This window comes from Equus przewalskii, chromosome 10 (genome assembly GCF_037783145.1).
Source record: "Equus przewalskii isolate Varuska chromosome 10, EquPr2, whole genome shotgun sequence".
Classification (NCBI taxonomy): Eukaryota; Metazoa; Chordata; class Mammalia; order Perissodactyla; family Equidae; genus Equus; species Equus przewalskii.
In genome coordinates, this window is record NC_091840.1 from 19,233,646 (window position 1) to 19,256,530 (window position 22,885).

The 22,885-nt window shown below is 50.7% G+C and overlaps 1 protein-coding gene and 3 long non-coding RNA genes across 9 annotated transcripts; 2 read left to right on the plus strand and 2 right to left on the minus strand.

Moving 5' to 3' along the window:
- Positions 1–242: 242 nt before the first annotated feature.
- Positions 243–9,856, minus strand: RUNDC3A (RUN domain containing 3A). 6 transcript variants are annotated; one of them, XM_070560328.1, is made up of 11 exons: positions 9,485–9,856; positions 5,612–5,727; positions 5,080–5,228; positions 4,816–4,901; positions 3,783–3,872; positions 3,600–3,680; positions 3,265–3,430; positions 3,008–3,165; positions 2,074–2,211; positions 1,884–1,990; positions 243–849 (listed from the first exon to the last, which is right to left on the minus strand). In XM_070560328.1, exons 1-11 carry the CDS (start codon positions 9,589–9,591, stop codon positions 707–709), a joined length of 1,341 nt encoding a protein of 446 aa, XP_070416429.1. In that variant the 5' UTR covers positions 9,592–9,856; the 3' UTR covers positions 243–706. The 6 variants fall into 6 exon arrangements, with proteins under 6 accessions (XP_070416429.1, XP_070416434.1, XP_070416431.1 ...); XM_070560333.1 differs by having other exon boundaries at positions 243–1,455; positions 5,080–5,213; positions 9,485–9,845; XM_070560330.1 differs by having other exon boundaries at positions 5,080–5,213; positions 9,485–9,841.
- On the plus strand, positions 6,836–9,547 carry LOC139073876 (uncharacterized). Its single transcript, XR_011522978.1, has 5 exons — positions 6,836–6,933; positions 7,285–7,353; positions 8,326–8,450; positions 8,953–9,070; positions 9,422–9,547. It is a non-coding gene; the product is annotated as an uncharacterized lncRNA (long non-coding RNA).
- Positions 9,857–9,933: 77 nt separating the features above from the next.
- On the plus strand, positions 9,934–17,292 carry LOC139073875 (uncharacterized). Its single transcript, XR_011522977.1, has 3 exons — positions 9,934–11,135; positions 15,017–15,144; positions 16,557–17,292. It is a non-coding gene; the product is annotated as an uncharacterized lncRNA (long non-coding RNA).
- Positions 10,561–21,023, minus strand: LOC139073877 (uncharacterized). The gene is made up of 3 exons (XR_011522979.1): positions 20,586–21,023; positions 11,103–11,231; positions 10,561–10,662 (listed from the first exon to the last, which is right to left on the minus strand). It is a non-coding gene; the product is annotated as an uncharacterized lncRNA (long non-coding RNA).
- Positions 21,024–22,885: the final 1,862 nt, after the last annotated feature.

A 22,885-nucleotide genomic window follows, 5' to 3' on the forward strand; every position in this document is an offset into this window, starting at 1 on the left:
GTTATTAAAGAGTATCAGGTGGAAGGGACACTTAGGTGTCTTGGTCCTGGGCAGACCTAATATTTAGGAGACTTCACGTAAAAGCTGCCCACTCCCTGGTTCTGATCCATTTGCCTCCCCCGGGTGCACACAGGTTCTGTCTGGTCCAGCATCACTTGGTTATGGTCCTGGCACTGGCTCCACCGCATTTTGCCAGCCTCAGGACGGGGCCCTGTCCCAGCCCCCCACAGACAAGGCTGCCCTCAGTCCTCTGGTTTTTATTTGCCTGGTCCCCTCAGAGCCCCAACCCTGGGGGCTGAGGAAGGAGTGACTCCAGGGGACACACGGGGACAGACAAGAGAGGCATGGGAGGTGAGGGTGCCAAGGCTGGGCCACCAGCTCCTGAGGACAGTGGGGGAGATGAGCGAAGGAGAGTCCAGTACAAAGCCAGTAGGTGTCAGGGTGACCAGAAGAGTGGAACAGGCTTCCCCATGTGCTCCCCGAGACCTCGGTGCCCTGCTTCCTGGACCAGGTGGCTTCCTTTTGCAGCCCCAGCCTCCTTGGGCAGGAAGCTACCATAGGAAGAAGCAACGGGGGTCTTTCCCAAGAGAACCCTGGCTGGGTGGGCAGCGTTCTCTGGAAGGGTGGCCTGGGTTGAGGGACTCTGAGGAAAGGCAACAGGTGTCTGTGCCCCAGCAGGTGGGGCTGGCACTGCCCACGCCGCTCCTCAACTGGGGCTCAGTGCCGGGCTGCCTTCGGGACTGTCGCTCACCAGGCACTCGTTGGATTTGAAGCTCGCCAGGGACTTGCAGCTGGGGATGGAGGCCAGGGAGCCGCAGAGGCCCAGCATGGAGGGCGTGGGGTCCTTCCCTGGGGAGAGAGGGCGGGTGAGGCCGGGCCAACCTGCCTGCATGTGTGTGAGTTGGGGGGGTGGTGCACAGGCGCAGGCAGGGAAGGGGCACCCTCAGGTCACCCCCAGGTGACTTTCCTCATTTCTGGAGCATTTGCCATTTTCAGTTTAACCTTGATAAGCATCTGCCCCTGCCATGCACGGTGCTGGGGACACTGTATTGTAATCGTCAGCTTATGTCTCTGTCTCCCCTGAGGTTCATCCTCTCTCTTTGTCCATTTATTAAACACACGGTGAGCACTTGTTCCGTTCCAGGAACTGGGGATACAGAGAACGGACGAGACACGGTCCCTGCCCTCACGGAGCTCACAGTCTGGTGGGGAGACAGACACACGGACAGTCACAAACACAGTGTGGTGGGGTTACACGTCCATAGCCTGCCTCGTCTCAAAGAAGATCTAGGGTCATCCAGGACTGGATTTTAGAAAGAAAAGACAGGAAGGCCAAGCACTGGGAAAACTAGGGTGGGAAGCCCCAGCGAAGCCAGGGGGAGGGCAACACAAAATGCATGCGGTGAAGTCCTGGACATTCGCTTGAAGGGAGCCTCTAATTTGGCTCTGAGCTTCCTGGCAGCCAAAGAAAAGGGGGAAACAAAGGTCAGGCGAGCGGTTAATAGAGTGCATGAGAAAAAAGCAAATTAGTTAGGCGAAGAACTCCCCGAGAATTCATGAGCCCTTCAAGGATGTCATGATACCAAAAAGCCATTAGCCCTCACCATATGCCACACCTGTGATTATTTTAATCAACATCCCCATCTGCAGATGAGAAGGGCTCAGCAAGGCCAAGTGATTGACCAAGCTCGCGTAACCAGAGGGGGTGCAGCTGGGATTCTCACAGGGTCTGCCCGACACCCCAAACCAAGCTCTTAATTGCTGTGCTAAGCTCTCTGAAGGGCTGAGACAATGAGGGGATTGGTCAGGGCCTGACTAGAGGCCCCAAGGCCTGGCCTCAGCCCTTCCTAGTGGGGTGCTGGGTGCTGGATTGGAGGGCTCACCGATAGGGCCCCAGGGCTCCTCATCCCGCTTGCCCTCTCCCAGGCGCTGGGAATCCGAGCTCAGACTGGCTTCAGCTGACAGCGGCTCCGTACTCATGAAACTGTGTCTGTGGCAGAGCAGAGAGCTGGTGTAGGGGTGGAGGTCCCCCCCAGTGCCCCTCTTCCCCTGCTGAGCCTAGCTTGGGCTTACCTCCGGTAAAGCTTGGGGTTGTTGGCACCCTCGGCCCCACTGAGCGTTCCCAGTGATGGCCATTGGTTGACCAGGGCCGTGGTGAGCTCCTTCGAACCATGGGCCAGGGGAGCGTGGTCACCGGGGATCAGACCTGTCCTGGGATGGGGAGGGGGGGTCAGGCCTGGCTGGGAGAGGAAGCAGAAGTGGGGAAGAGGGGCACAGCAAGGGGTTGAGGGAGGAGTTAGGAATGAAACCTGAGTAGCAGAAATGGGGACAGAATGTGGAGGATCAGTGGGGCAGACCCTGGGAGTCAGTGGAGGGTACTGGGGGTCAGAGGGGTGACGGGTTGGTGCATTCATGTTGAGGGTTAGATGCAATAATGGGGTGTTGTAGGAGTCAGGGTGTTGGAGTCGGGGGAGAATATGCAGGAATCTTGCAGGGTAATGGGGTGTCTTGGGGGATCATGCTGGGAGGTCATAGGATGATGGAGTTTAGGGGGAGCTTTTGGAGGGATGGGTAGGGGTGAGGTCAGGGGTCATCATGAGTGATGACAGTCAGTGGGCCTATGTTGCAGATCAGAAGGATGTTGAACAGATGGAATAATGCACTCATGTTGAAGGTCATTGAGTAACATTACAGGTCTTTGCGAGTAATGTTGGGGTCTCTTGGATAATGTCCGATGGCCATTCTAGCTGATGTCGGGTGATTGAGGGTGAAGTGGGGAGCTGGTGGGGGGGTCACTGGATCTTAGCTGAGAATAATGTTAGAAGGTCACTGGGGCATATTGGGGTGGAAGTGACCCGATCAGTGGTTTGATGCTGGCGGCTGCTTGAGACGGATGCCAGTATCAGGAAAGGTGATGTTACAGTCAGTGGGGGCGATGGTGGGGGTCCCCTGGGGTGCTGTGGTCGGAGTGGCCGGGGTCAGGGGTCAGGGCGGCGGCGGCGCTCACAGCTGCTCCTGCAGCTCCAGGATCACGCCTTCCAGCTCCCGCTTCTCGCGCTGGTTCTGCGCCGCCGCCTCCTCCAGCTGCAGCTGCAGCCGCCGGTTCTCCGCCTCCAGGTCCTTCAGTTGCGACTCGCGCAGACGCACCAGCTCCTCCAGGTAGCCCTGCGGGGCGCCGGCTCAGCCCGGGCGGCGGGAGGAGGTGGCCCGGCGGCCGCCCCACCCCGCGCCCGCGCCCCGCCACCCTCGCCGCGCACCGCGCACCTTCTGCGCGTAGACGATACGGAACTTCTGTTCCATCTTGTGCCACTTGCTGTACCAGCTGTCCTCGTCGGTGACGAGCGGCAGGTACGGGTGCTCAGGAGAGTTGTCCTCGCTTGTGCTGCTCTCGGCGCTGTGCCGCTCCTCTTCGTCCGTCAGGTAGTCGTAGCTGGGGGAGAGAGAGCAGTGGGCACCGCCGGGCCTGCCCCCCGGCGGGCCCCACACCAACCCCCTTGGGCAGGGGGACCAGGAGGCCCGGCCAGCCTGCCTCCCTCCCGCCATCCCCGCCCCACAGGGCGGTGGTCTGTCCGCACCCACCGCAACAATGGGCTGCTCACCTCTGGGTGAACTTTAGGTAGGGCGTGTAGTCGATGACCACGGGGGTCTTCCCGTCCAGCACTTCGCCCTTTAGGCAGAAGCTGGCGGCAGAGGAACCACAGGGTTAAGGCCGGTCTAAGAGTTGTGGACATTAGCGGAGAAACAGCCCTCCCCGCACCGCGCCACCACCACCCAGATGTCACCTGAAGTCTATGGCGCTCAGTCCGATCAGCATCCCTGTGAGGACCGTGGCTTCCTCCCGCAGCATGATGGCTCCCGAGTCGTAGAAACGCCTGTGGGGAGCGGGCGACCGATGGTACAGCCTCTTCCCAGGGAGCCCCCACGAGCCAGGACCTCTCTGGTTGGCTTACAACAAACCTTTCCTAGAGGGAGGAGGGAACTCTTTCCTGGTCACCCCTCAGCTGTGGAGCTTGTCTCCCCCTCAGACTGGGGCCCAGTGGGGACCCCGCCTGTATCCCCCACCTATTAGAACACATGCCCCTGAGAACAGACTCTTTTCCATCCTCTGAACTACCCCTGCCTGCCAAGTACTGGGTCACCCAGATCCTTAAAATCAGGAAACGAGTTCTAATCATTAGTGCTTGGCATACAGTAGGTGCTCAAAAATATGGTGATGTGAACTCTGCAATGTGAGGACAGACTAGAGATGGGATGCAGGAGAACATCAGGTGGGTGTGACCCCTGGTGGGGGAGGCACAGTGTACTTAGCTTCAAACACGCCGTCCCCCTCTGGCACGTCCTGTCTGTGACCTGCTGCCAGGACCCAATCTGTCTGCAAACCCTGAGTACAGGGACTGAAGCTCTGCATGCTAAGACTCTAGTCGTGGGTAGCAAGTGCAGACTGCCACCATTGTTGGGGGAGGAGTTAGGGCAGTGTGTTGTAGGTCATGGAACAAGGCCAACAAGAAAAACGATACATAGTTGAGGCTTGTCCAGAGGTGTGTCTAAGGGTAGAATTGTGTATGAGACCAGTGCTGGGGAGTGACGGGGGATAATGACTTTGACTTGGAAGAGATAGTTGTGGTGCTAAAGGTATGTTCCAGGACTGCAGGTCAGGCTGACTGGTGGACAGTCTGGGGAGGGAAACTAGCCGTGCATGCTGGGAGTTGTAGTCCAGGTACTGAAGGTTGCTAGGGGAACCTAAGGATGAAGTGTGTTTAGGCAATGAACATTCTCACTGGGACCTGTGGTCCAAGCTAATTGAGAGGGTCTGACCTGGTGGTCCGGGTGTCCCGCAGGGCTGTGGTGATGTATTCCGACATGCGCTTCTCCATCAGTGCCACCCGGATCCATGCCCGGCCCTGGAAAGTACACTCACTTTTACTTGCTGCCTTGAAGGGACCCATGTGTGCACCATTGGGTCTGGACCTCCCGCGGCCTTTCTCCCCAGTGCCTGTGAGCAGGGGTGAGGACCAAGGAGCATGCAGTATCCAGAGCAGGGAGCAGCTGCCCTGGCCCTGCCCGTTGCAGGCCCCTCACCTTGGCTCGGGCTGTGCTGATGTTCTCCATGTTCTCGATGCTGCTCACGCAGTTGTTGGGCACTTTGCTGCAGGCCAGCCGGATATAGTCCCAGAAGCCCCGCTGCCCGTCTGAGCTGAACCAGCTCACCGGACCTGCTGGGGCACAGGCTGAGCCAGGGCAGGGAGGGGGCTCAGCAAGACCAGGGAGTTTGGAGAGGGTCCGTGTAACGGGGCACACACACGCGTAAGTATATGCAGCCATGCATGCACACAGTGCCTACCCCGAATGCGTGTACACACACATGTATGTACCCAAAGGGCACGCCAGCATGTAACTGCACGACCATTGATAGGGCTTGTGGCCACCCACTATGTTATACTCAGAAGATCTCCTCCCCCTTCCCATCTCTGTGTGTCAGCTTCTGTGCATGGCCCAGAACTGAGGCCAGAGTCAATGACGGGATTCAGAACCCCATCAGAGAGGGGTGGCTGGAAGCTAAAGGCTGGGAGTTGGTGGAGCTGGGCCCTAGGGGACAGGAACCTGGGCCCACCTTTGAAACGGTGGCTGAGGATCTGCTCTAAGATGGCTGCAAAATTTACAAACTCCTCAGATGAGTCATCGATGGGCTCTGCTGTGTACTTCTCCAGCAGTGTTTTCACCGAGAACCTGGGGGTGGGGAGGGAAAAGGGGCAGTAGGGTGTCAGGTGAGAAGCCAGGGTGATGGTGGGAGAGGAAGGCATCAGTCAAAGAAAGGGAGCGAAGGGCAGAGAGGAGGTCATGACGAGCACGATGTGGTGGGGAGGCAGAAGGAGAGAGGGTGGGAGACAGGTGAGAACGTAGTGACCGTGGAGGTGCTGTGACACGGGAGTGATAGGGTGGCAGGTGGGAGACTGATTGACAAAGTGGGTGACAGGAGAAGTGATAGCCAGAGAAAAGAAGCTTCAGGAACAAGGTATGAGAGGGGATAAAACAATAGGTAGAAAGATGAAGCACTTAGAGCTGGGGGCTGTCCCAGAGCCCCTTCCTCTTTGCCCACCCTTCCAAGTTGCATTCTCTGTGTGTGTGGGTTGGGGGTCAGGAAGGAGTTAGAAGCCAGTTTATGCCCCTGTCCTGAGCTGTCTTCTGTTCTTGCTGGAACAACTTTCAGTCCCTTCTGGGGGGGGGGGGTCACCCGTGCCAGGGCATGTGAATTGGCACCGAGCACATGGAACGTGGGCATGCATGGGTGGCCAGGTGGGCTCTCAGCACCCGGATGCCCCCTTCCCCCTTTCCCTTCCTAGCTTGGCTACCCACACACCAGCTGCCCAGAACCAGGCACTGCGGAGCTGGGCGGGGGAGGCGCAGGGTGTGGGGCTGACACACACACTGGGTGGGAGGGGGCATTGGCAGCAGATCTCTGGGAGGGGGCTTGGAGCCCAGACACCTGGCTTCTCAGAAAGGAAGGCAGCCGAGGGAAGCCAATGGGGCTGAGACGAGCCCAGCAGCTCCCGTCCCTCTCTCTAGTCCTGCTGGAAGCCTGGCTCCCTCTGCAGTCCCTACCCTTGCAATCTCCACCTGCCATTGCTGCAGTGGGGTGAGGCAGGGGTGAGGACACAGCTCCCAACATCCCATTATTGCCCTATTGTCAGCAGGGGTGGGGTGTCTAGGGATGGGGACTACTTGGAACTGTCCCTTTTTCCCTAAGTTTATCAAGCCCTGTAATGTGCTGAGCACACTACTTTGCGTGCATCATCTATTGCATCTTACAATAGCCCTGGGAGGTAGGTCCTCTTATTGTCACCATCATCCCCATCTTACAGGTAAGGTAACTGAGGGTCCAAGAGTCATTGACTGATCTCTTCAGAGTCACACAGCTTGTGAGGAGTCAAGTAGGTATGTCTGACTCCAAAGTTCTTGCTTTTTCTGCTACATCTAGTGGCCTCCTGGTGGCTGTCACGATTACCAAGGCCCCGAGCAGCCTCTGCCTCCTCTGTCCTCTGTCCTCCACTCTGCAGGCTCCAGCCCTCCAGCACTGGCCTCTGAGGCTCTCAGGCCAGGGGCACAGCTGAGCCCCTGGAGCTCCCTCCCTTCCCTTTGGGCTTAGAGTTGGTCTGGGCTGAGATCAGAGCCAGGTCAGCACTGGGGTTGCCCTGGGAGGAGGAAGCCTGGTGGACTCAAATCCTGCTTCCTTGTGGCGCCCGCTTGGCCTTGGACATATTTAATCTCTCTGAGGCCCATTTCCAGGTGCAAACAGGAATACTAGTACCTGCCTCATTAAATTTTGGTCCAGAGCCCAGGAAGGACTGAGAGAAGGTGAGTGTGTATGGGCCACCAGGCAGCGGTGCTGAGGGGCTGGGCATTAATGGGAAGGTCGGCCCTGCCAGAAGGAGCCTGTGTTTAGGGCATCATCTGGGCTTCATTAAGAAGCCTGCCCGCTACCCCCATGATTTCTTCTGGTCATCTGGGTCAGACCTCAGTGGGGGCCTGGGGCTGGTTTCAGGATGGCCGCCATCTGCCATCAGTCCTCAGGGATGCTACAGAGCTGGTCATCGCCCCCGGGAGCCCCATGGCGTGCTCCCTGTTAGGAGGTACACTGGCTGCTGCAGGTTACCATGGAGACAGGGAGGCCAGGGCCCAGGGGAGCCCTCAGCCTGCTAAAGGAAAGTGTTCTGGGAGCTGAAGGCAAACCACGTGACAGTGATGAGGCGCAGGGGCCCGAGGGGCTTCAAAGCTCTCGTCACGCCCCCATCACCCGCTGAAGCTCTATCCTCGAACCCCAGTTCTAAGCCCACCTCCAACCCACCAGAAACTCTGTTCTCCAGCCTAGGCCAAGGGGGGATCGCCCCTTCCCCACACACTCAAGAGGCCCAGCTGTCCTGGCAGGCAGGAGAAAGAAGAGGAACCCAGGAGGTCAAGAGAGAGGAGAAGGACAGGAAGGGTGTCATCAGGACGGGGCCATTTTCATGTGTCGGGCACTGGACTAGGCTCCTACATGGATTATGTCATTACCATTCCTGGTGTGGCTGTTGCATACCCCATCTACAATGGGGATGATGAGGCACCCAAGGCCCAGAGTGGTTAGGAGACTTCCCCAAGGCTGCACAGCTAATAACTGATGAAGTAATAGCTTGAACCTACGACTATCTGACCCCAAAGGCAGAAATCTTTGTTTTACACCACACTAGCAGGGTTGGGGGGTGAGGATGGAGTTTGGGCTGGGCCATTGCTGCATTCATTTCTTCTATAACATTCCAGGCTTTTTTTTTTTCTTTTTTCTTTTTACAGAGATTCGATGTGCACAGCACTGTGGTGGGCACTCAGATCATAATGGTGTGAGACAGACACACTATGGTTGGGAGTGCGCCCAGGAACCTGGGAGGGGCTAGAGGAGCCAGGAGCCAGGGCGTCAGGTGGGCCCTGATTCCTGGGGGAAGCAGCAGGGCCAAGGCCTGTGTGCAGGCAGGTGGGACTGGCAGGGGAAGCCAGTCGAGCCCTGCACTGGGGACACCAGCCCTCAGAGGTGGCATGCAGGGCTGGGGAGGTTGCAGGTGGAGAAGGCAGCTGGCATGGGGATCCCAGAGGGAGAGATGAGTGCAGGTGGGGGCTGAGGGAGAATGAGCAACGGGCCATTCCTGGCTTCGGGGCGGGGCAGGGAGGGTGAGTCACTGCAGGACTGAAGTGGGAAAGTTCACTTCCTGGGCCCCAAGAAAGCAGGTGAATCCTCCCAACACTGCGACAGCCCCACCCTCAGGGACCGATGGCCCTGTCCTCCCAATCTCCTCCCCTTGAGTCCAGGAGACCCAGGCTTCTGCGGTCAAGTCCTCAGTCCTTCCCACGCGGGGTCAGCGCCCCTCATCCTTCACTGGATGGATTCAGGGGCTTTGCCCACATGCCCAGTTGACCCTGCCACAGGCTGCGGCTGCCCAGAGATGGAGGAGGACACCATCCCTGCGCCAGGATTTGAGCATTGGAAAATCTCCCAGGAAAGCCCCACCTCAGAGAGGCCAGGCTGACAGGAGTGGGAGTGAGGGTATGCTTTGGAGGGCGTTCATTCCCCTCCTTCATCAGTTCTCCTCTGCCCGCCCTCCTCTGCCCACCCTGCCCCCAGCAAGGGAGCCAGCCGTCTCCACCCCCTCCCCCTCAGGCCCAATGTCACTTCCTGGTTCTCACAGGAAGCTGCAGTGCCAATTAAACACCCCTCACCCCCCAGGCCCCAGGCTGGGCATAGGCCTGGCTTGGCCTAGAAGGATAGGGACGAAATCTCCAAACTCTCTCCCGGTCTGGGCCTGAGAGGGACAGTGGATGCGCTCCTCTTAACCCTGTGCTTCCTCCCTTTTCTCCGCGGCTGCCGGGCATCCTCCCGCCGGCACGCTCAGTCCAGGTTTCCGCAACCCTGCCTGACGCCTCTCCGACCACCCCGCCCCCGCCCGCCAGCGGAGCCCACCTGCACACGGTGATCAGGTTCCGACGCTCCACAGCCACATTGCGGGAAGACGCTTTCTTGGAGGACAGCCCCAGAGCCATGGTGGTCTGGACAAAGCTCGCTTCCATCCAGATGCGCGGCCACTGCTGCCGCCGCCAGCTGCCCCCGACCCCGACCGGCGCTCCGGCCCCCGCGCCGGATCACGGCTGAGCCCTCTGACCGCCGGGGCCCCTGGATCCCTCCACCGCCATCCCCCTGCCGCTGCACCCGATGCCCGGCCCCCTGGCTCCCTCCCCCGGCTGCGATTCCGGAGCAAAACAAGGCCGGGGAGGGAGCTCTCCAAGGTGCTGAGCCGGGGCCCGTCACCCCCCCTCCCCCAGTCGCCCGCCCCCCTCGACCGGTGACGTCAGGGCCCTCGGGCCCCGCCCCCCTGCAGGCCGGGGACCAATCCGCAGAGGGTGCAGGATTTTAGGGGGATGGGGAGAGGGCCGAGGCCCCAGGGAGGGCAGAGGGGGTCCCTGGAAGAGGCATCGATTGGAAGGAGGAAGAGGGGGCGTCTGGTCTGTCCACCCCACACTCAAGGCCCGGAGCCCTCGCCTCGCGTCTCTGATCTCCGACGCCTCTCCTCCCTTGTTTCTGACCTGTGATCCATGGTGTCTCTCCGATTTCTCCCGCGCTGCTTGGGGAATGGAGGTCCTCACCTCCTGTGCCCTCATCCCAGCTCCCCTACCCTAACCCATTTTGTATCGGTCTTGCCAGCGAGGCCAAGGCCAGGTCTGCGTTCAGAAAGCGCAGGTGGCTCTACGCTGCTGACCCAGGAGGCCAAGGAGCAGTCGGAGACACTGCGTATTTGTCTGCACTCCGGGCTTGATTTGTCTGCACCAGTCAACGGCGCCTCGGGTGGGGGATGGGAAACCAGAACAAGCCTTAGAAGCTCGGCGCCTGGAACCACTCAGGACAGTGAATGGAGAGTAGACTGGCAGCTAAGGGCCTGGGCGCTGTGGAAGTTCCCAGCGGTAGAGCTGGTGCCCATGAAACTGGAGGGGATGGAGCCAAGGCACTGCTTCCCCGCCCCCCCTCTCCGCCCCCCCTCCAGTCCTACCTCACATCAGCCCAGGGGCAGCTGGCCTGAGGGTTAACCCCTTGGCTGCCAGCATTGTTACATGGTGCCATCAACCCTCTGCAATCCCAGCAGGGCCCTGCAAAGTTGGTTGCATCTTTTACAGGAAGGTGGGGGAAATGGAGGCACAGTCTGTCTTCCCTGCTGCCCATCCGTAGCAACCCTCAGCCAATAACTGATGGGGATTGGGGGATAAATATCCCAGCTCTCTCATCCCTCAGGTGGGGTGGTCCTGAGTCTCACATTATTCCTCGCTCCCTGAGTTCCCCAGCAGGATTAAGTTCCAGTTGTCCACCCTCCTAACTTGCTTGATAGCACATCCTTTATTGGCCTCCTCTTCTTCCCTGTGTCACTTTCCCATTTGCTTGCTGGTGATTCCCAGCATCATTTCTCAAGTAAATACTTGCCTTTGAATCCTTGACTCAGGTTCTACTTCTAGGGGGAACCCCCAAAAATACGGTTAGTATCTGAAGTGGTCGTAGGAAGCAGATCCCCAGGAATTGGAATTGGATCACTTACCGTCCAGATGGCAATAAGGATTCCGTTGCTGAGGTACGTGGGGTGCTAATACCCAGGGGAGTGCTACACCTTCATGCTCACTAACACTCTCACCATGGTGGATACAAGGATGCACCACCTGTGCAGATCCTAGTATTTGAGATGTAAGAGAGAAACAGCAATTATAAGGATTGAGGAGTCGGTCCGTTGTTGTTAAACGCCATCAAAGTGCTAAAAGAAGAAAATGACAGACTCACATCAGCCAACTCTCAACTCAAGGCAAAAGCCAGGAGGCCTCTATGGCAGCTCTCACCTGCAGTCTGCGCAGGGCAGACTATGCTGAAAATCAATTCCATAATCTGACTGTGAGAGTAGCAGGATTATATATTTAAAGCCCAGCAAGTGAGGGCCCTGATAGGGAAGGAGTAGGACCCTGAGACCTGGTATGGGAACATCTGTTCTGGAACCCCCAGATCTTCCTGAACCCTTTGGGCCAGCAGAAGTGACCTCTCCCCCTTGGTGGAAGAGAGCAGATTCTCCTTGCCTGGAGAACATGTGAAGTCCTCGCCTGAGGCAGACGCCTCCCAAGATGGTACTTGCCCTCTTCGAGATCTGACCTTGACCCCCTCCATGATTCTAGACTAATAATTGTGGTTGTCTCATCCTGGACCACGTGGGGAAGTAGTACCCCAGCTACGGAAAGAAAGGGATCGTTGACCAAGAGAGCTCCAGGACCCTGCTAACATGTACCAGCAGATATTGGGAGAACACGCTGGGGAACAGATCTCGAGATGCTGGACAGGGGTCAGGGAGTGGACTACAAGGCTGGTCAATGGCTGGGGTACTCTGCCATGGCTAAGGACTTAACATTTTAAAGGCTTGGCGAGGACATCTGAAGGCTGTTGCAGTATGCTACTGGGATGGCTCTTCAAAGTTCAGGAAAAACTGCATTACAGCAAATGGGGTGGAGATGCTGGGACTTCCTTGGCAGAGTACTGGGGAACGGGTCAAAGATCTCAGAGGGGTGGGCTCACCAGGATGAAATTATTCTTATACAAGACCAGAGAACCCTCTAGCCTACTGTGTTCCTCCTGAGGGCCCAGAGATACTTCCTTCAGTAAAGTGATAAGAAATGTGCTTGCTGTTCGAGGGCCACTGGCATCATCTGCAGCTCAGTAGCGGCCATCTTCTGCAGGACAGAGTTGATAGTAGTGGAAGTTGCTGTGGAGCTGGGCTTCCTAGAATTGATGGGCACAACAGGAGCCCAGAACAGAGGCTGAGTGATGACACTTAGTCATCAGAGTCAAGATGGACATAATTACCAGAATGGGCAGAAAGACCAAGATAGCAAACTGGGATCTATGGTGATGGCCAATAGACCATGGTCTTCCCAGGTAGGTGGCCAGCCAATGATGGTATTTCTTGACTTAGATAGCCAAAAGGAGCAAGAATGAGTGAGCAGAAGACTGATGTCAGTCACCGTAAAGAAAAATCACGGTCCCTCACCTGTTTCCGGACATAAACCATTTTCCAGCTGCAGAGCCCATCGACTGAAGGGGAGGCCAGTTCCCTTCAGGAAGCATCTTGCAATGCCACAGCAAGTTATATCACAGTAATTATCTCACTCCTCCCCCAAGGTACTTATAGCCGTTTATCCGAGCAATTGTACACTGGGAAAGGGGAATCCCCAGATCTTTTAAGGCTTTTAGATACAGGATCTAAGCTGACACTGATACTAGAGGACCAAAATGCCATCAAGGACATGTGTTAGAATGGGGCTACAGAGGCCAGGTGATAAAGGAGACCTGGGCAAGTCCATCCCACAGTGGGTCCAACAGGTTCACAGACTCGCTTGGTGGTGATTCCCTGGTCTCTGAATCCACAATTGGAATAGAGGTGCTCAACAGCCAGCAGAACCCTCGCATTGGTTTCCTCAACTGAGAGCCTTCAGAGTAAGAAAGGCCAAGTGGAAACTGCCCCCTGCCTCTGCCAGGACAGTAAATCAGAAGCAACACCCCATTCCAGGTGGGACGACAGCAAAAGTCACCCACAAAGGATGCAGGAGTCGTCCTCATTATATCGCCATTTAACTCATCAGTCTGGCCCTTGGAAAAGCCAGGGGACTCATCGTAGATGATGGAGAACGTAACCACGTGGTTCCGCCGGGCCAGGTGACGGGATAGCTTTCCTAGAACAGATCAGCACGCCCCTGACGTTTAGTGTGTGACTATTAATTTGGTGAAAGAAAAAGGATTAGAACCTTACGAAAGTACACTTCCACTTCCTCTCTCCCTGATTTTGGACATTGTTGTTACACATTTTATTTTAGTTGGCATTTCCATGCTTGTGAATGAGACCGAGCATTTTTTCACATGCTTATTGGTCATTTGGATTTTCTCTGCTGTGAAGTTCCTGTTCAAAGCATTTTGCTCATTTTCTCTTGGATTGTCTCTTAATTGCTTTGTAGTAGTTCTTTAGATATTCTAAATACGACTCTTTTGTCACCTATATGTACCAGAAATATCTTCTCACATTTTGTGGCTTGCCATTTAGTCCTCTTTATGGTGTCTTTTCATGAACAAGAATTCTTAATTTTAATATAAACAAAGGAATCAATGTTTTTTTTTTCTTTACGATAGATGCTTTTTGTCTCTTGTTTAAGAAATCTTCCCTATCTTGAAATTATGATGTATTTTCTTATCTGACCCTACAGGAGTTTTAGAGTGTGATTTTACCTGAAAGTCTCTAATTCACCTGGAGTGAATTTTGTTTATGGTGTGAGGTGGGGATCCAATCTCTTTTTGCTCCAGCACCATTTTTTTAAATTTTTATTTTTTTAAGATTTTACTTTTTCTTTTTCCTTTTTCTCCCCAAAGCCCCCTGGTACATAGTTGCATATTTTTAGTTGTGAGTCCTTCTAGCTGTGGCATATGGGATGCCGCCTCAGCATGGCTTGATGAGTGGTGCCATGTCTGAGCCCTGGATCCGAACCAGTGAAACCCCAGGCTGCCGAAGTGATTTAACCACTCTGCCATGGGGCCGGCCCCCATTAATTATTATTTTTTAAAGTCCTTTCCCCACGGTTTTGCAGTGACCTCTCTCTCAAAGCAGGTATCCATACACGTGTGGGTCTGCTCCCAGGCTCTGTGTTCTGCTCAGTGCTCTCTGTCTATCCTTGCACCAAATCATAATGTCTTAACTATGGAAACTTCACAGTTGGTCTTAAGATTTTTTTTCCTTTTTCCTCCCAAAGCCCTCTGGTACATTGTTGTGTATTTTTTAGTTGTGGGTCCTTCTAGTTGCGGCATGTGGGATGCCGCCTCAGCATGGCTTGGTGAGTGGTGCCAGGTCCGCGCCCAGGACTCGAACCGGCAAAACCCTGGGCCGCCGAAGCGGAGGGTGTGAACTTAACCACTCGGCCACGGGCCGGACCCCAAAGTAAGTCTTGATGACTGGTAGGGCAAGTCCTCCTATCTTATTCTTCTTCAAGAGTGTCTTGTTTTTTCTTGGCCCCTTGCACTTCCATAATAATTTCAGAATTAGCTTGACAAGCACAACGAAAGCAAACTCACCTTAGGATTTATATTGGAATTGTGATTGCACTGAATCTATAGTTTATTTGGATAGAATTGGCATCTTTATAATCCTGAGTCTTCCAATCTTTGGATAGAGTATAGCTCTCTTTTTATTTAGCTTGTCTTTAAAATTTGTGAAGAAAATTTTTATCATTTTCTCCAAAGAAGTCTTATACATATTTTGTTAGATTTATCCTATATTATTCATATGATTTGTGCTATTTTAAAAAGTCCCCTTTTTTTTTTGGTGAGGAAGATTGGCCCTGAGCTAACATCTGCTGCCAATCCTCCCCTTTTTTGCTTGAGAAAGATTGTCCCTGAGCTAACATCGGTGCCAATCTTCCTCTATTTTGTATGTAGGATGCCTCCACAGCACAGCTTGATGAGCAGTGTGTAGGTCCGCACCCAGGATCCAAACTGGTGACCCCCTAGCCGCCAAAGCAGAGTGTGAGAACTTAACCACTATACCACCCGGCCGGCCCCAAAAGGTACCTTCTTAAAATTTTATTTTATAATCATTGCTGATATAAATAAGCAATTGACTTCTTTATTGTGTTAAAATATGCTAAAAGGGCACATAAAATTTGCCCTTTTAACCATTGTTAAGTGTACAATTCAGTGGCATTAATTACGTTCACAATGTTGTGCAACCATCACCACTATTTATTTTCAAAACATTTTCATGACCCTTTGTCATACTGCTATGAACATTTGTGTACAAGTATCTGTTTGGGTCCGTGTTTTCAATTCTTTTGAATTGCTGTATCATGTGGTAATTCCGTTTAACTTTTTGAGGAACAGCTAAACTGTTTCCACAGTGGCTGAACCATTTTATATTCCCACCAGTAACGTACGAGGGTTCCAATTTCTCCACAGCCTCACCAACACTTGCTATTTTCCATTTTCTGTAATAGCCATCCCACTAGGCATGAAGTGGCATCTCATTGTGGTTTTGATTTGCATTTCCCTAATGACTAATGGTGTTGAGTATTTTTTCATGTGTTTATTGGCCATTTGTACATCTTTGGAGAAATGTTTATTGGAGTCCTTTGACCATTTTTTAACTGGGTTGTTTGTATAATTAATTTTTAAGCTGGGGCCGGCCCCGTGGCTGAGTGGTTAAGTTCACGCACTCCGCTTTAGTGGCCCAGGGTTTTGCTGGTTTGGATCCTAAGTGCGGACCTAGCACCACTCATCAAGCCATGCTGAGGCGGTGTCCCACATAGCAGAGCCAGAAGGATCTACAACCAGAATATAGAACTATGTACTGGGGGGCTTTGGGGAGAAGAAGAAAAAAAAGGAAGATTGGCAACAGATGTTAGCTCAGGTGCCAATCTTTAAAGAAAAATTTTTTTAAGCTGATTCTACTAATTTATTAAACATTTCCATAAATCAAAATAATTTACTGGTAGCTTCTTTTGGATTTTCTTGCTGCACAATTAGATCATTTGCAAATAACAGGTTTGTTTCTTCCCCAAATAACAAGCATCCTTGTCCTGTTTCTGAGCTCAGAAGGAAAGATTGCAACATTAAGTGCGATGTTTGCCATAGGTTTTTTACAGTAGATATCCCTTATTGGGTTATAGAAGTTCCCTTCTATTCTTAGTTTGCTCAAACTGTTAGTCATTAATGGATGGCAAATATTTTCAAGTGCTTTTTCTGTTTTGGCATGAGTATATGGTTTTTATTCTTTATTCATGTTCATGTGGAGGATTACATTCGTTGATTTTTCTGTTATCAAACTCCCTTTCTGGGATAACCCAGTTTGGTCATGATGTATTATTTTTTTATATATATTATAGTTTCCATTTGTTAGTGTTTTATTTATTTAGGATCTTTGAATTTATGTGCATCAGTGAGATGGACCTGCTACTTTCCTTCTTTGTACTGTCCTTGCCAGGTTTTGGTGTTCAGATGATGCTGTGAGACGGGCTAAGAAGGGCCCCCTCTTGTTCTACAGCCTGGAATCCCTCGTGACTGTCCGGAAGGATTTCCTTCTGGAATATGTGATTGAATTGAATGACAATGCTGTCTGGCCATGGGAATTGCTTTGTGGGAATATCTTTAACTGCTGATTCAATTTCTTTTATAATTGTAGACTCTTCAGGTATGCTATTTATTCTTTTTTCATTCCTTTGTTTTTCTTTTGATTTTGTCAATTGGCTTCTCCATTTTCAAGAATTAACATTATTGAAGTAGAATCTACATACAGTAAATGTGCCAATGTTAATTGCACAGGCCGAGTTTTCACAAATGTATACACCTGCGATCAAGACAGGAAATATTTCCGTCACCAGAAGTGTTCCGTTGAGCCCCTTCCCAGTCAGTCCTCTGTCCTATCTCTACTCCCAGGCAACCATTTATCTACCTTCTGTCACTGTAGACTCATCTTTTTTCAAGTTTCATCCAGATGGAATCATATAGGAGGTACCGGCTTCTCTCACTCAACATAACATTTTGGAAATTCATTCCAGTTGTTACGAGGATTGTTAACTCATTACTTACTATTGCTGTGTAATATTCCATTGTATGGATGAACCACAGTTTATTTACCCATTCACTTGTTGATGAACATCAGGATTTGAAAATTCTTTTTACTCTTATGACTAAAGCTGCTATAAATGGTATTGTATAAATTTTTATGTAATCAAATGTTTTCATTTCTTGAGGGTAAATACCTAGAAGTGGAATTGCTGGATCATATGAGAAGTATGTGTTTAACTGTACAAGAAACTTCCAAAGCAATTGTACCATTTCACATCCCCATCATCAACGCGTGAGAGGTCCAGCTGCTTCACATACCCGCCAACATTCAGTATTCCTAGTCTCTTTAATTTAACCATTCCAATGGTTAAATTCCAGTGGTGGTACCTCACTGTGGTTCTTCTCTATTGAGGTGTAATCTGCATACAACAAAATGTTTAGATTTTAAACACATCATTCAGTAATTTAATAGGTACCTGCACTCATGTATCTCACACACCAATTAAGACACAGAACATTTCCGTCGCCACCAGGAAGTTCTCCTTTGCCTCTTCCCGGTTAATCCTCATCACCACCGGAAGCAACCACTGATCTGATTTCTAGAAGCACAGATTAGTTTTGCCTGTTCTAGAACTTTGTATAAGTGGAATCTTACAGTACTCCTTGGCACTGGCTTTTTTCATTCAGCATAGTGTTTTTGAGATCCACTGATGTTGTAGCACGTATAAGTAATTTTTAAATTTTTATTGAGAAGTATACTACAGTTTGTCTATTCATTCTCCTGTTGATAGCCATTTGAGCTGTTTCCAGTTTTTGGCTATTATGAAGAAAAATTCCATGACCATTCTCATTCACGGTTTTTGTAGACATATATTTCATTTCTCTTGGATAAATATCTAGGAGTAAATGAATCATAAGTATATGATTAACTTTTTAAGAAATTGCCAAACTATTTTCCAAAGTGGATGTACCATTTGTACAACGTGCAAATGTATAAGATTTCCAACGCTCCATCTCCTTTCCAACACTGGGTGTCGTCAATCTTTTTGCATTTTAGCCATTTAGCAGGTATGCAGTGGTATCTCGTTATGGACTTAATTTGCACGTCTCTGATGGCTAATGACGTTGAGCTTCTTAATAAGCTTATTAGCCATTTGTACATTTTCTTTTGTAAAATGTCTATTCAAGTCTTTTGCCAAATTTTTTCAGTTGTTCGTTGTCGTCGTTATTGAGTTGTGGGCATTCTTTGTACATTCTAGATACAAATCTTTTGTCAGATATACGTGTTGCAAACATTTTCTCCCAGACAGACCGTGACTTGCTGTAGGATCAAGGTGCTGGATTTTGTTGTTTCCCAAAATGCTGGACTTTGTTCTAACAGGAATTAGTTAACTTATTCGTGATAAACTTAATTCATTTGAGGCTTATTTTTAAGAGGTTAGGGGAGGTCTAAATTTGCCTTTAAGACTAAAATATCCCTACTATGAAAGTGTCACCTTTCTGGTATCTCTACTGAATGCCTGGTGTTCTCCCAAGGACTCCCCTCTCTAGCGCTCCAAACTGGACTAGATCCCAGCGTGTGTGAGCTCTGGGAATTCTGTAGTTCACAGCACACCACTGACTCCCTTGGATGGATGGAGTTTCGCCTTCATGTGCATCGCTCAGGATTCAACAACAGTCTCAAGGACACTCTCTGTATATTTCTGGAGCTCCTGACACAGCTCCCTTTTCTTTAGTATTCCACTTTGCAAATTCCAAGTATAACAGCCTCCCCAAATTCTGATCTCTTGTCTCAACCCACAAACCTACTGCTTTTGGACCCTGTCCCAGCCCCGTGGTCTAGAGAGGACCTCCAGGCAGGAGCTGGGCCGGTCAACTGGAGGGCTCACTTTGCTGCCCTTTGCTTAGAGACCGCAGCCCTGCACTGCCCGTCATCCAATGCCTAAAACAGTTAGTTCATACATTTTGTTCAGTTTCCCAGTTGTTTACAGCAAGACAGCAAGTCCAGTCCCTGTAACTCCATTAGAATGAGATAATATTCCCTTATTTCTTCTTGAGTTGATTTGTGAAGTCAAAATTTTCTAGGACTTCATCCATCTTACTGAAATTTTAAAATCCTTTGGCATAAAACAGGGGCCGGCCAGTGGTGCAGCAGTTAAGTTCGCATGTTCTGCTTCTTGGCATCCTGGGGTTCGCCGGTTAGGATCCCGAGTGGGGACATGGTACCGCTTGGCATGCCATGCTGTGGTAGGCGTCTCACATGTAAAGTGGAGGAAGATGGGCACGGATGTTAGCTCAGGGCCAGTTTTCCTCAGCAAAAAGAGGAGGATTGGCAGCAGTTAGCTCAGGGCTAATCTTCCTCAAAATAAATAAATAAATAAATAAAATCCTTTGGCATAAAACAAGTTTATCCACAATATCCTCTTATTTTTTTAATGTCCTTAAAATCTGTAGTGAATTTCACCTTTTCATTTCTCATATTTGCAGCAAATGATCTTTTTTCATGATAAATTAGACTACAGATTTTAAAATTTTATTAATCTTCCTTTTTTTGAGGAAGATTAGCCCTGAGCTAACATCTGCTGCCAATCCTCCTCTTTTTGCTGAGGAAGACTGGCCCTGAGCTAACATCCGTGCCCATCTTCCTCCACTTTATATGTGGGATGCCTACCACAGCATGGCGTGCCACACGGTGCCACATCCACACCAGGGATCCAAACCTGCGAACCCTGGGCCACTGAGAAGCAGAACATGCGAACTTAACTGCTGTGCCACCAGGCTGGCCCCTGTTAATCTTCTTAAAGAACTAACATTGTCTATATTGATTCTGTCTATTGATCTTTTTTTTTTAAAAAAAGATTTTATTTTTCCTTTTTCTCCTCAAAGCCCCCTGGTACACAGCTGTATATTGTTAGTTGTGGGTCCTTCTAGTTGTGGCATGTGGGACGCCACCTCAGCATGGCTTGATGAGCAGTGCCATGTCAGCGCCTAGGATTTGAACCGGCGAAACCCTGGGCTGCCGAAGCAGAGCATGCGAACTTAACTACTTGGCCACAGGGCTGGACCCAGCTATCTATCTTTTATCTTTTTATCTATTTATATTTTATCTTTTAAAGGAAAGCCCTTAGCTGTATCCCACAAATATTTTTTCATTCAGTTCAAAACATTTTATAATTTCCATTATTATTTCTTCTTTAACCTATGAGAACGAGTAGGACAGATAGACAGAGACATGTAGATATAGGTATATGAGCATCTCTCTCTTTCGCTCTCTCTCTCTATATATATATACACATATATAACTATGGATAGATAGAAATCTATAAATCTATAAATATATTTATATATATACTAATATATCTACATATTTGTAAATATATTTATATAAATATATAAATGTATTTATAGATAAATATATATATTAGAGATAAAAAGATTGATTTACCGCTTTATTGCCAAGGAATTGGCTTATCAATTGTGGGGGCTGGTTATGCAAGTTCAAAGTCTGCAGGGAGGCGCTGGCACTGCCATCCGTAGGTAGACTTTCTTCTTCCTTGGGGAACCTTTGGTTTTGTTCTTAAGGCCATTCAACTCATTGGATGAGGACCAACCAGAGTATCGAGATCGTCTCCTTCGCTTAGAGTCAACAGATCGGAGATGTTCATCCCTTGTACAAAGTACCTTCACAGCAGTACCTAGATGAGTGTTTGATTGAATAACCAGGTGCTGAGGACTAGCTGAGTTGTCACAGAGAACTAACCATCACACCGCTCTACTGAAGTCTGTCTGGTGCCTCTGTCACAATTGCAAGCTCATGAGTTTGGGGGAGGAGACCACAGACTCCCATTCTCCTGCCGTGATGTCAAGTGTCTGCAGTCTCCACACAATTGGTGACTGATGACGCTGACCTTGCTCACTGGCTGAGGCAGCGTTTGTCAGGTTCCTCTCCTGTGAAGTCACTCCCTCCTCCGCTGCCATCCAAACTGCACTGTTCTGAAGGGAGTCACCGTGTGGGCACACCCTGACGGAGCGGGGGCCACGCTCCCCTCCCTGCGCGGGGAGTAGCGATATCCATTACTTGGAATTCTTCGGCATGGGAAATTTATCTCTTCTCCATTTATTAATTTATTCAATCATTTAAATATATCCATATGGACTCACGGATATTTATTTTATACTGTGAGTTATAATCCAAGACTACCTTATTTTGTTGCTCAAATTCTTCGAGATTTTTGTTTTTAAAATCAATTTTATTTTTCCTTTTTCTCCCCAAAGCCCCCCGGTACCTAGTTGTATATTTTAATTGTGGGTCCTTCTAGTTGTGGCATGTGGGACGCCACCTCAGCGTGGCCTGATGAGCGGTGCTAGGACTGCACCCAGGATTCAAAATGGGAAACCCGGGGCTGCCAAGTGGAGCTTGAGAACTTAACCACTCGGCCACGGGGCCGGCCCCTCTTCTAGATTTAACCATTGGAAACCGCATGCTATATGTTTTCCCAACTTCTTGCCTTTACCTTTCAGCATGCACATTCAACAAGCATTTATTGAGCACCTACTGTGTGCCACGCCCTGTGCTAATCATGCAGGACTGACATGTAGTTTGGTATGTAAGTGGCGGGACTGTAGAGGAAGAATGAAAGTCGAGCTTGGACAGAGCTACAGGGGTTGGAGACCAGCAAGGAGCTGCAGGTTCTTATTTGGGCTTCAGAAAGGTCATCAGTTACGGGGAAGCCAGTGGGCAACTCGTTGGCGATCGGCCAGATAAAGCAGAAGTTTTTGCAGTCCCCTGCAGGTTTCTGGCTTGAGCGATGGATGGACTGGGGTGTCATTGGCCGAGATGGGGCAACTTGGAAGAGGGCCAAGTTACAAGAGTGTGCAGAGTAGGAGAAGATAGTGCAGGAAAGATGAACTTGGGGGAGCACCAAAATGGAGGGAGGTGATAGGAAGAAGATGAGCCAGCCAAGTAGAGAAGGACCGTCAAAGAGATAGGAGGGGAACTGAGAGCAGACATTTCCAAGAAGGGAGAGGCTGCACGTGTCACATGCTACAGAGAAATCCAGCGGGGGAGCTGGGGAGTGTCATTACATTTGGCAACTAATAGGTTACTAGTGGAAAGAGAAGATAGGGGAGAAGCTGGGCTGTCTTGGGCAAGGGAGGGAAGGAGAGGTGAGGAAGAGGAGAGAGTGCTATTCACTGAGGAGTGGAGCTGCGAAGGGGAGGAGAGCAACAGCGCAATCGCAATCGCTATAGGGTCGGGGGAAGACTGTCGGGTTATTTCAGTGGGATAGGCTTGAGCTCAGATCCGGCTGTGGAGAAGCCAGTAGAGGAAGAGGGAGGTGGGGGAGACTAAGGGAGGAAGACCAGAAGTGATGTGTGCCTGTTGGGGTGGAGGCCACGTGCTCCAGAGAGGTAGGGAGGCCCACTGAACAGCCTGAGCCCCCTGGAGGACAGGTGGTGTCACTACACACCAATTTACAGGAGTAGTGGGGAGGAGAGACTGTTACTAAATTCTTCAAAGCCCAGGAGTCTTTACCGATGGAGAGAAATCCCCACTGCTACCTGAACTTGATTTCATGTCAGGTTTATTAACCTTCAGAATCTATTGAATAATTGATGTTACTTTAAAACACCAACATCTCCCTAATATTCACCCAAGTAAAAGTTAATACTTAGCAATTTGACAAATTCAATTTCTCCAAACATTTTAAACATGAATGACCAAAACAATGACAATAAAAATAGGTA

Bases quoted from the DNA above. Each gene is read 5' to 3' on its own strand.
- RUNDC3A (XM_070560328.1), bottom strand. From the start codon at position 9,591: ATGGAAGCGAGCTTTGTCCAGACCACCATGGCTCTGGGGCTGTCCTCC. The intron at 4,902-5,079 runs GTGAGGGGCCTG...TGTACTTTCCAG, and splicing joins TCAGCACAGCCCGAGCCAAG to GGCCGGGCATGGATCCGGGT. The intron at 850-1,883 runs GTGAGCCCTCCA...CTCTCTCCCCAG, and splicing joins GGAGCCCTGGGGCCCTATCG to GGAAGGACCCCACGCCCTCC.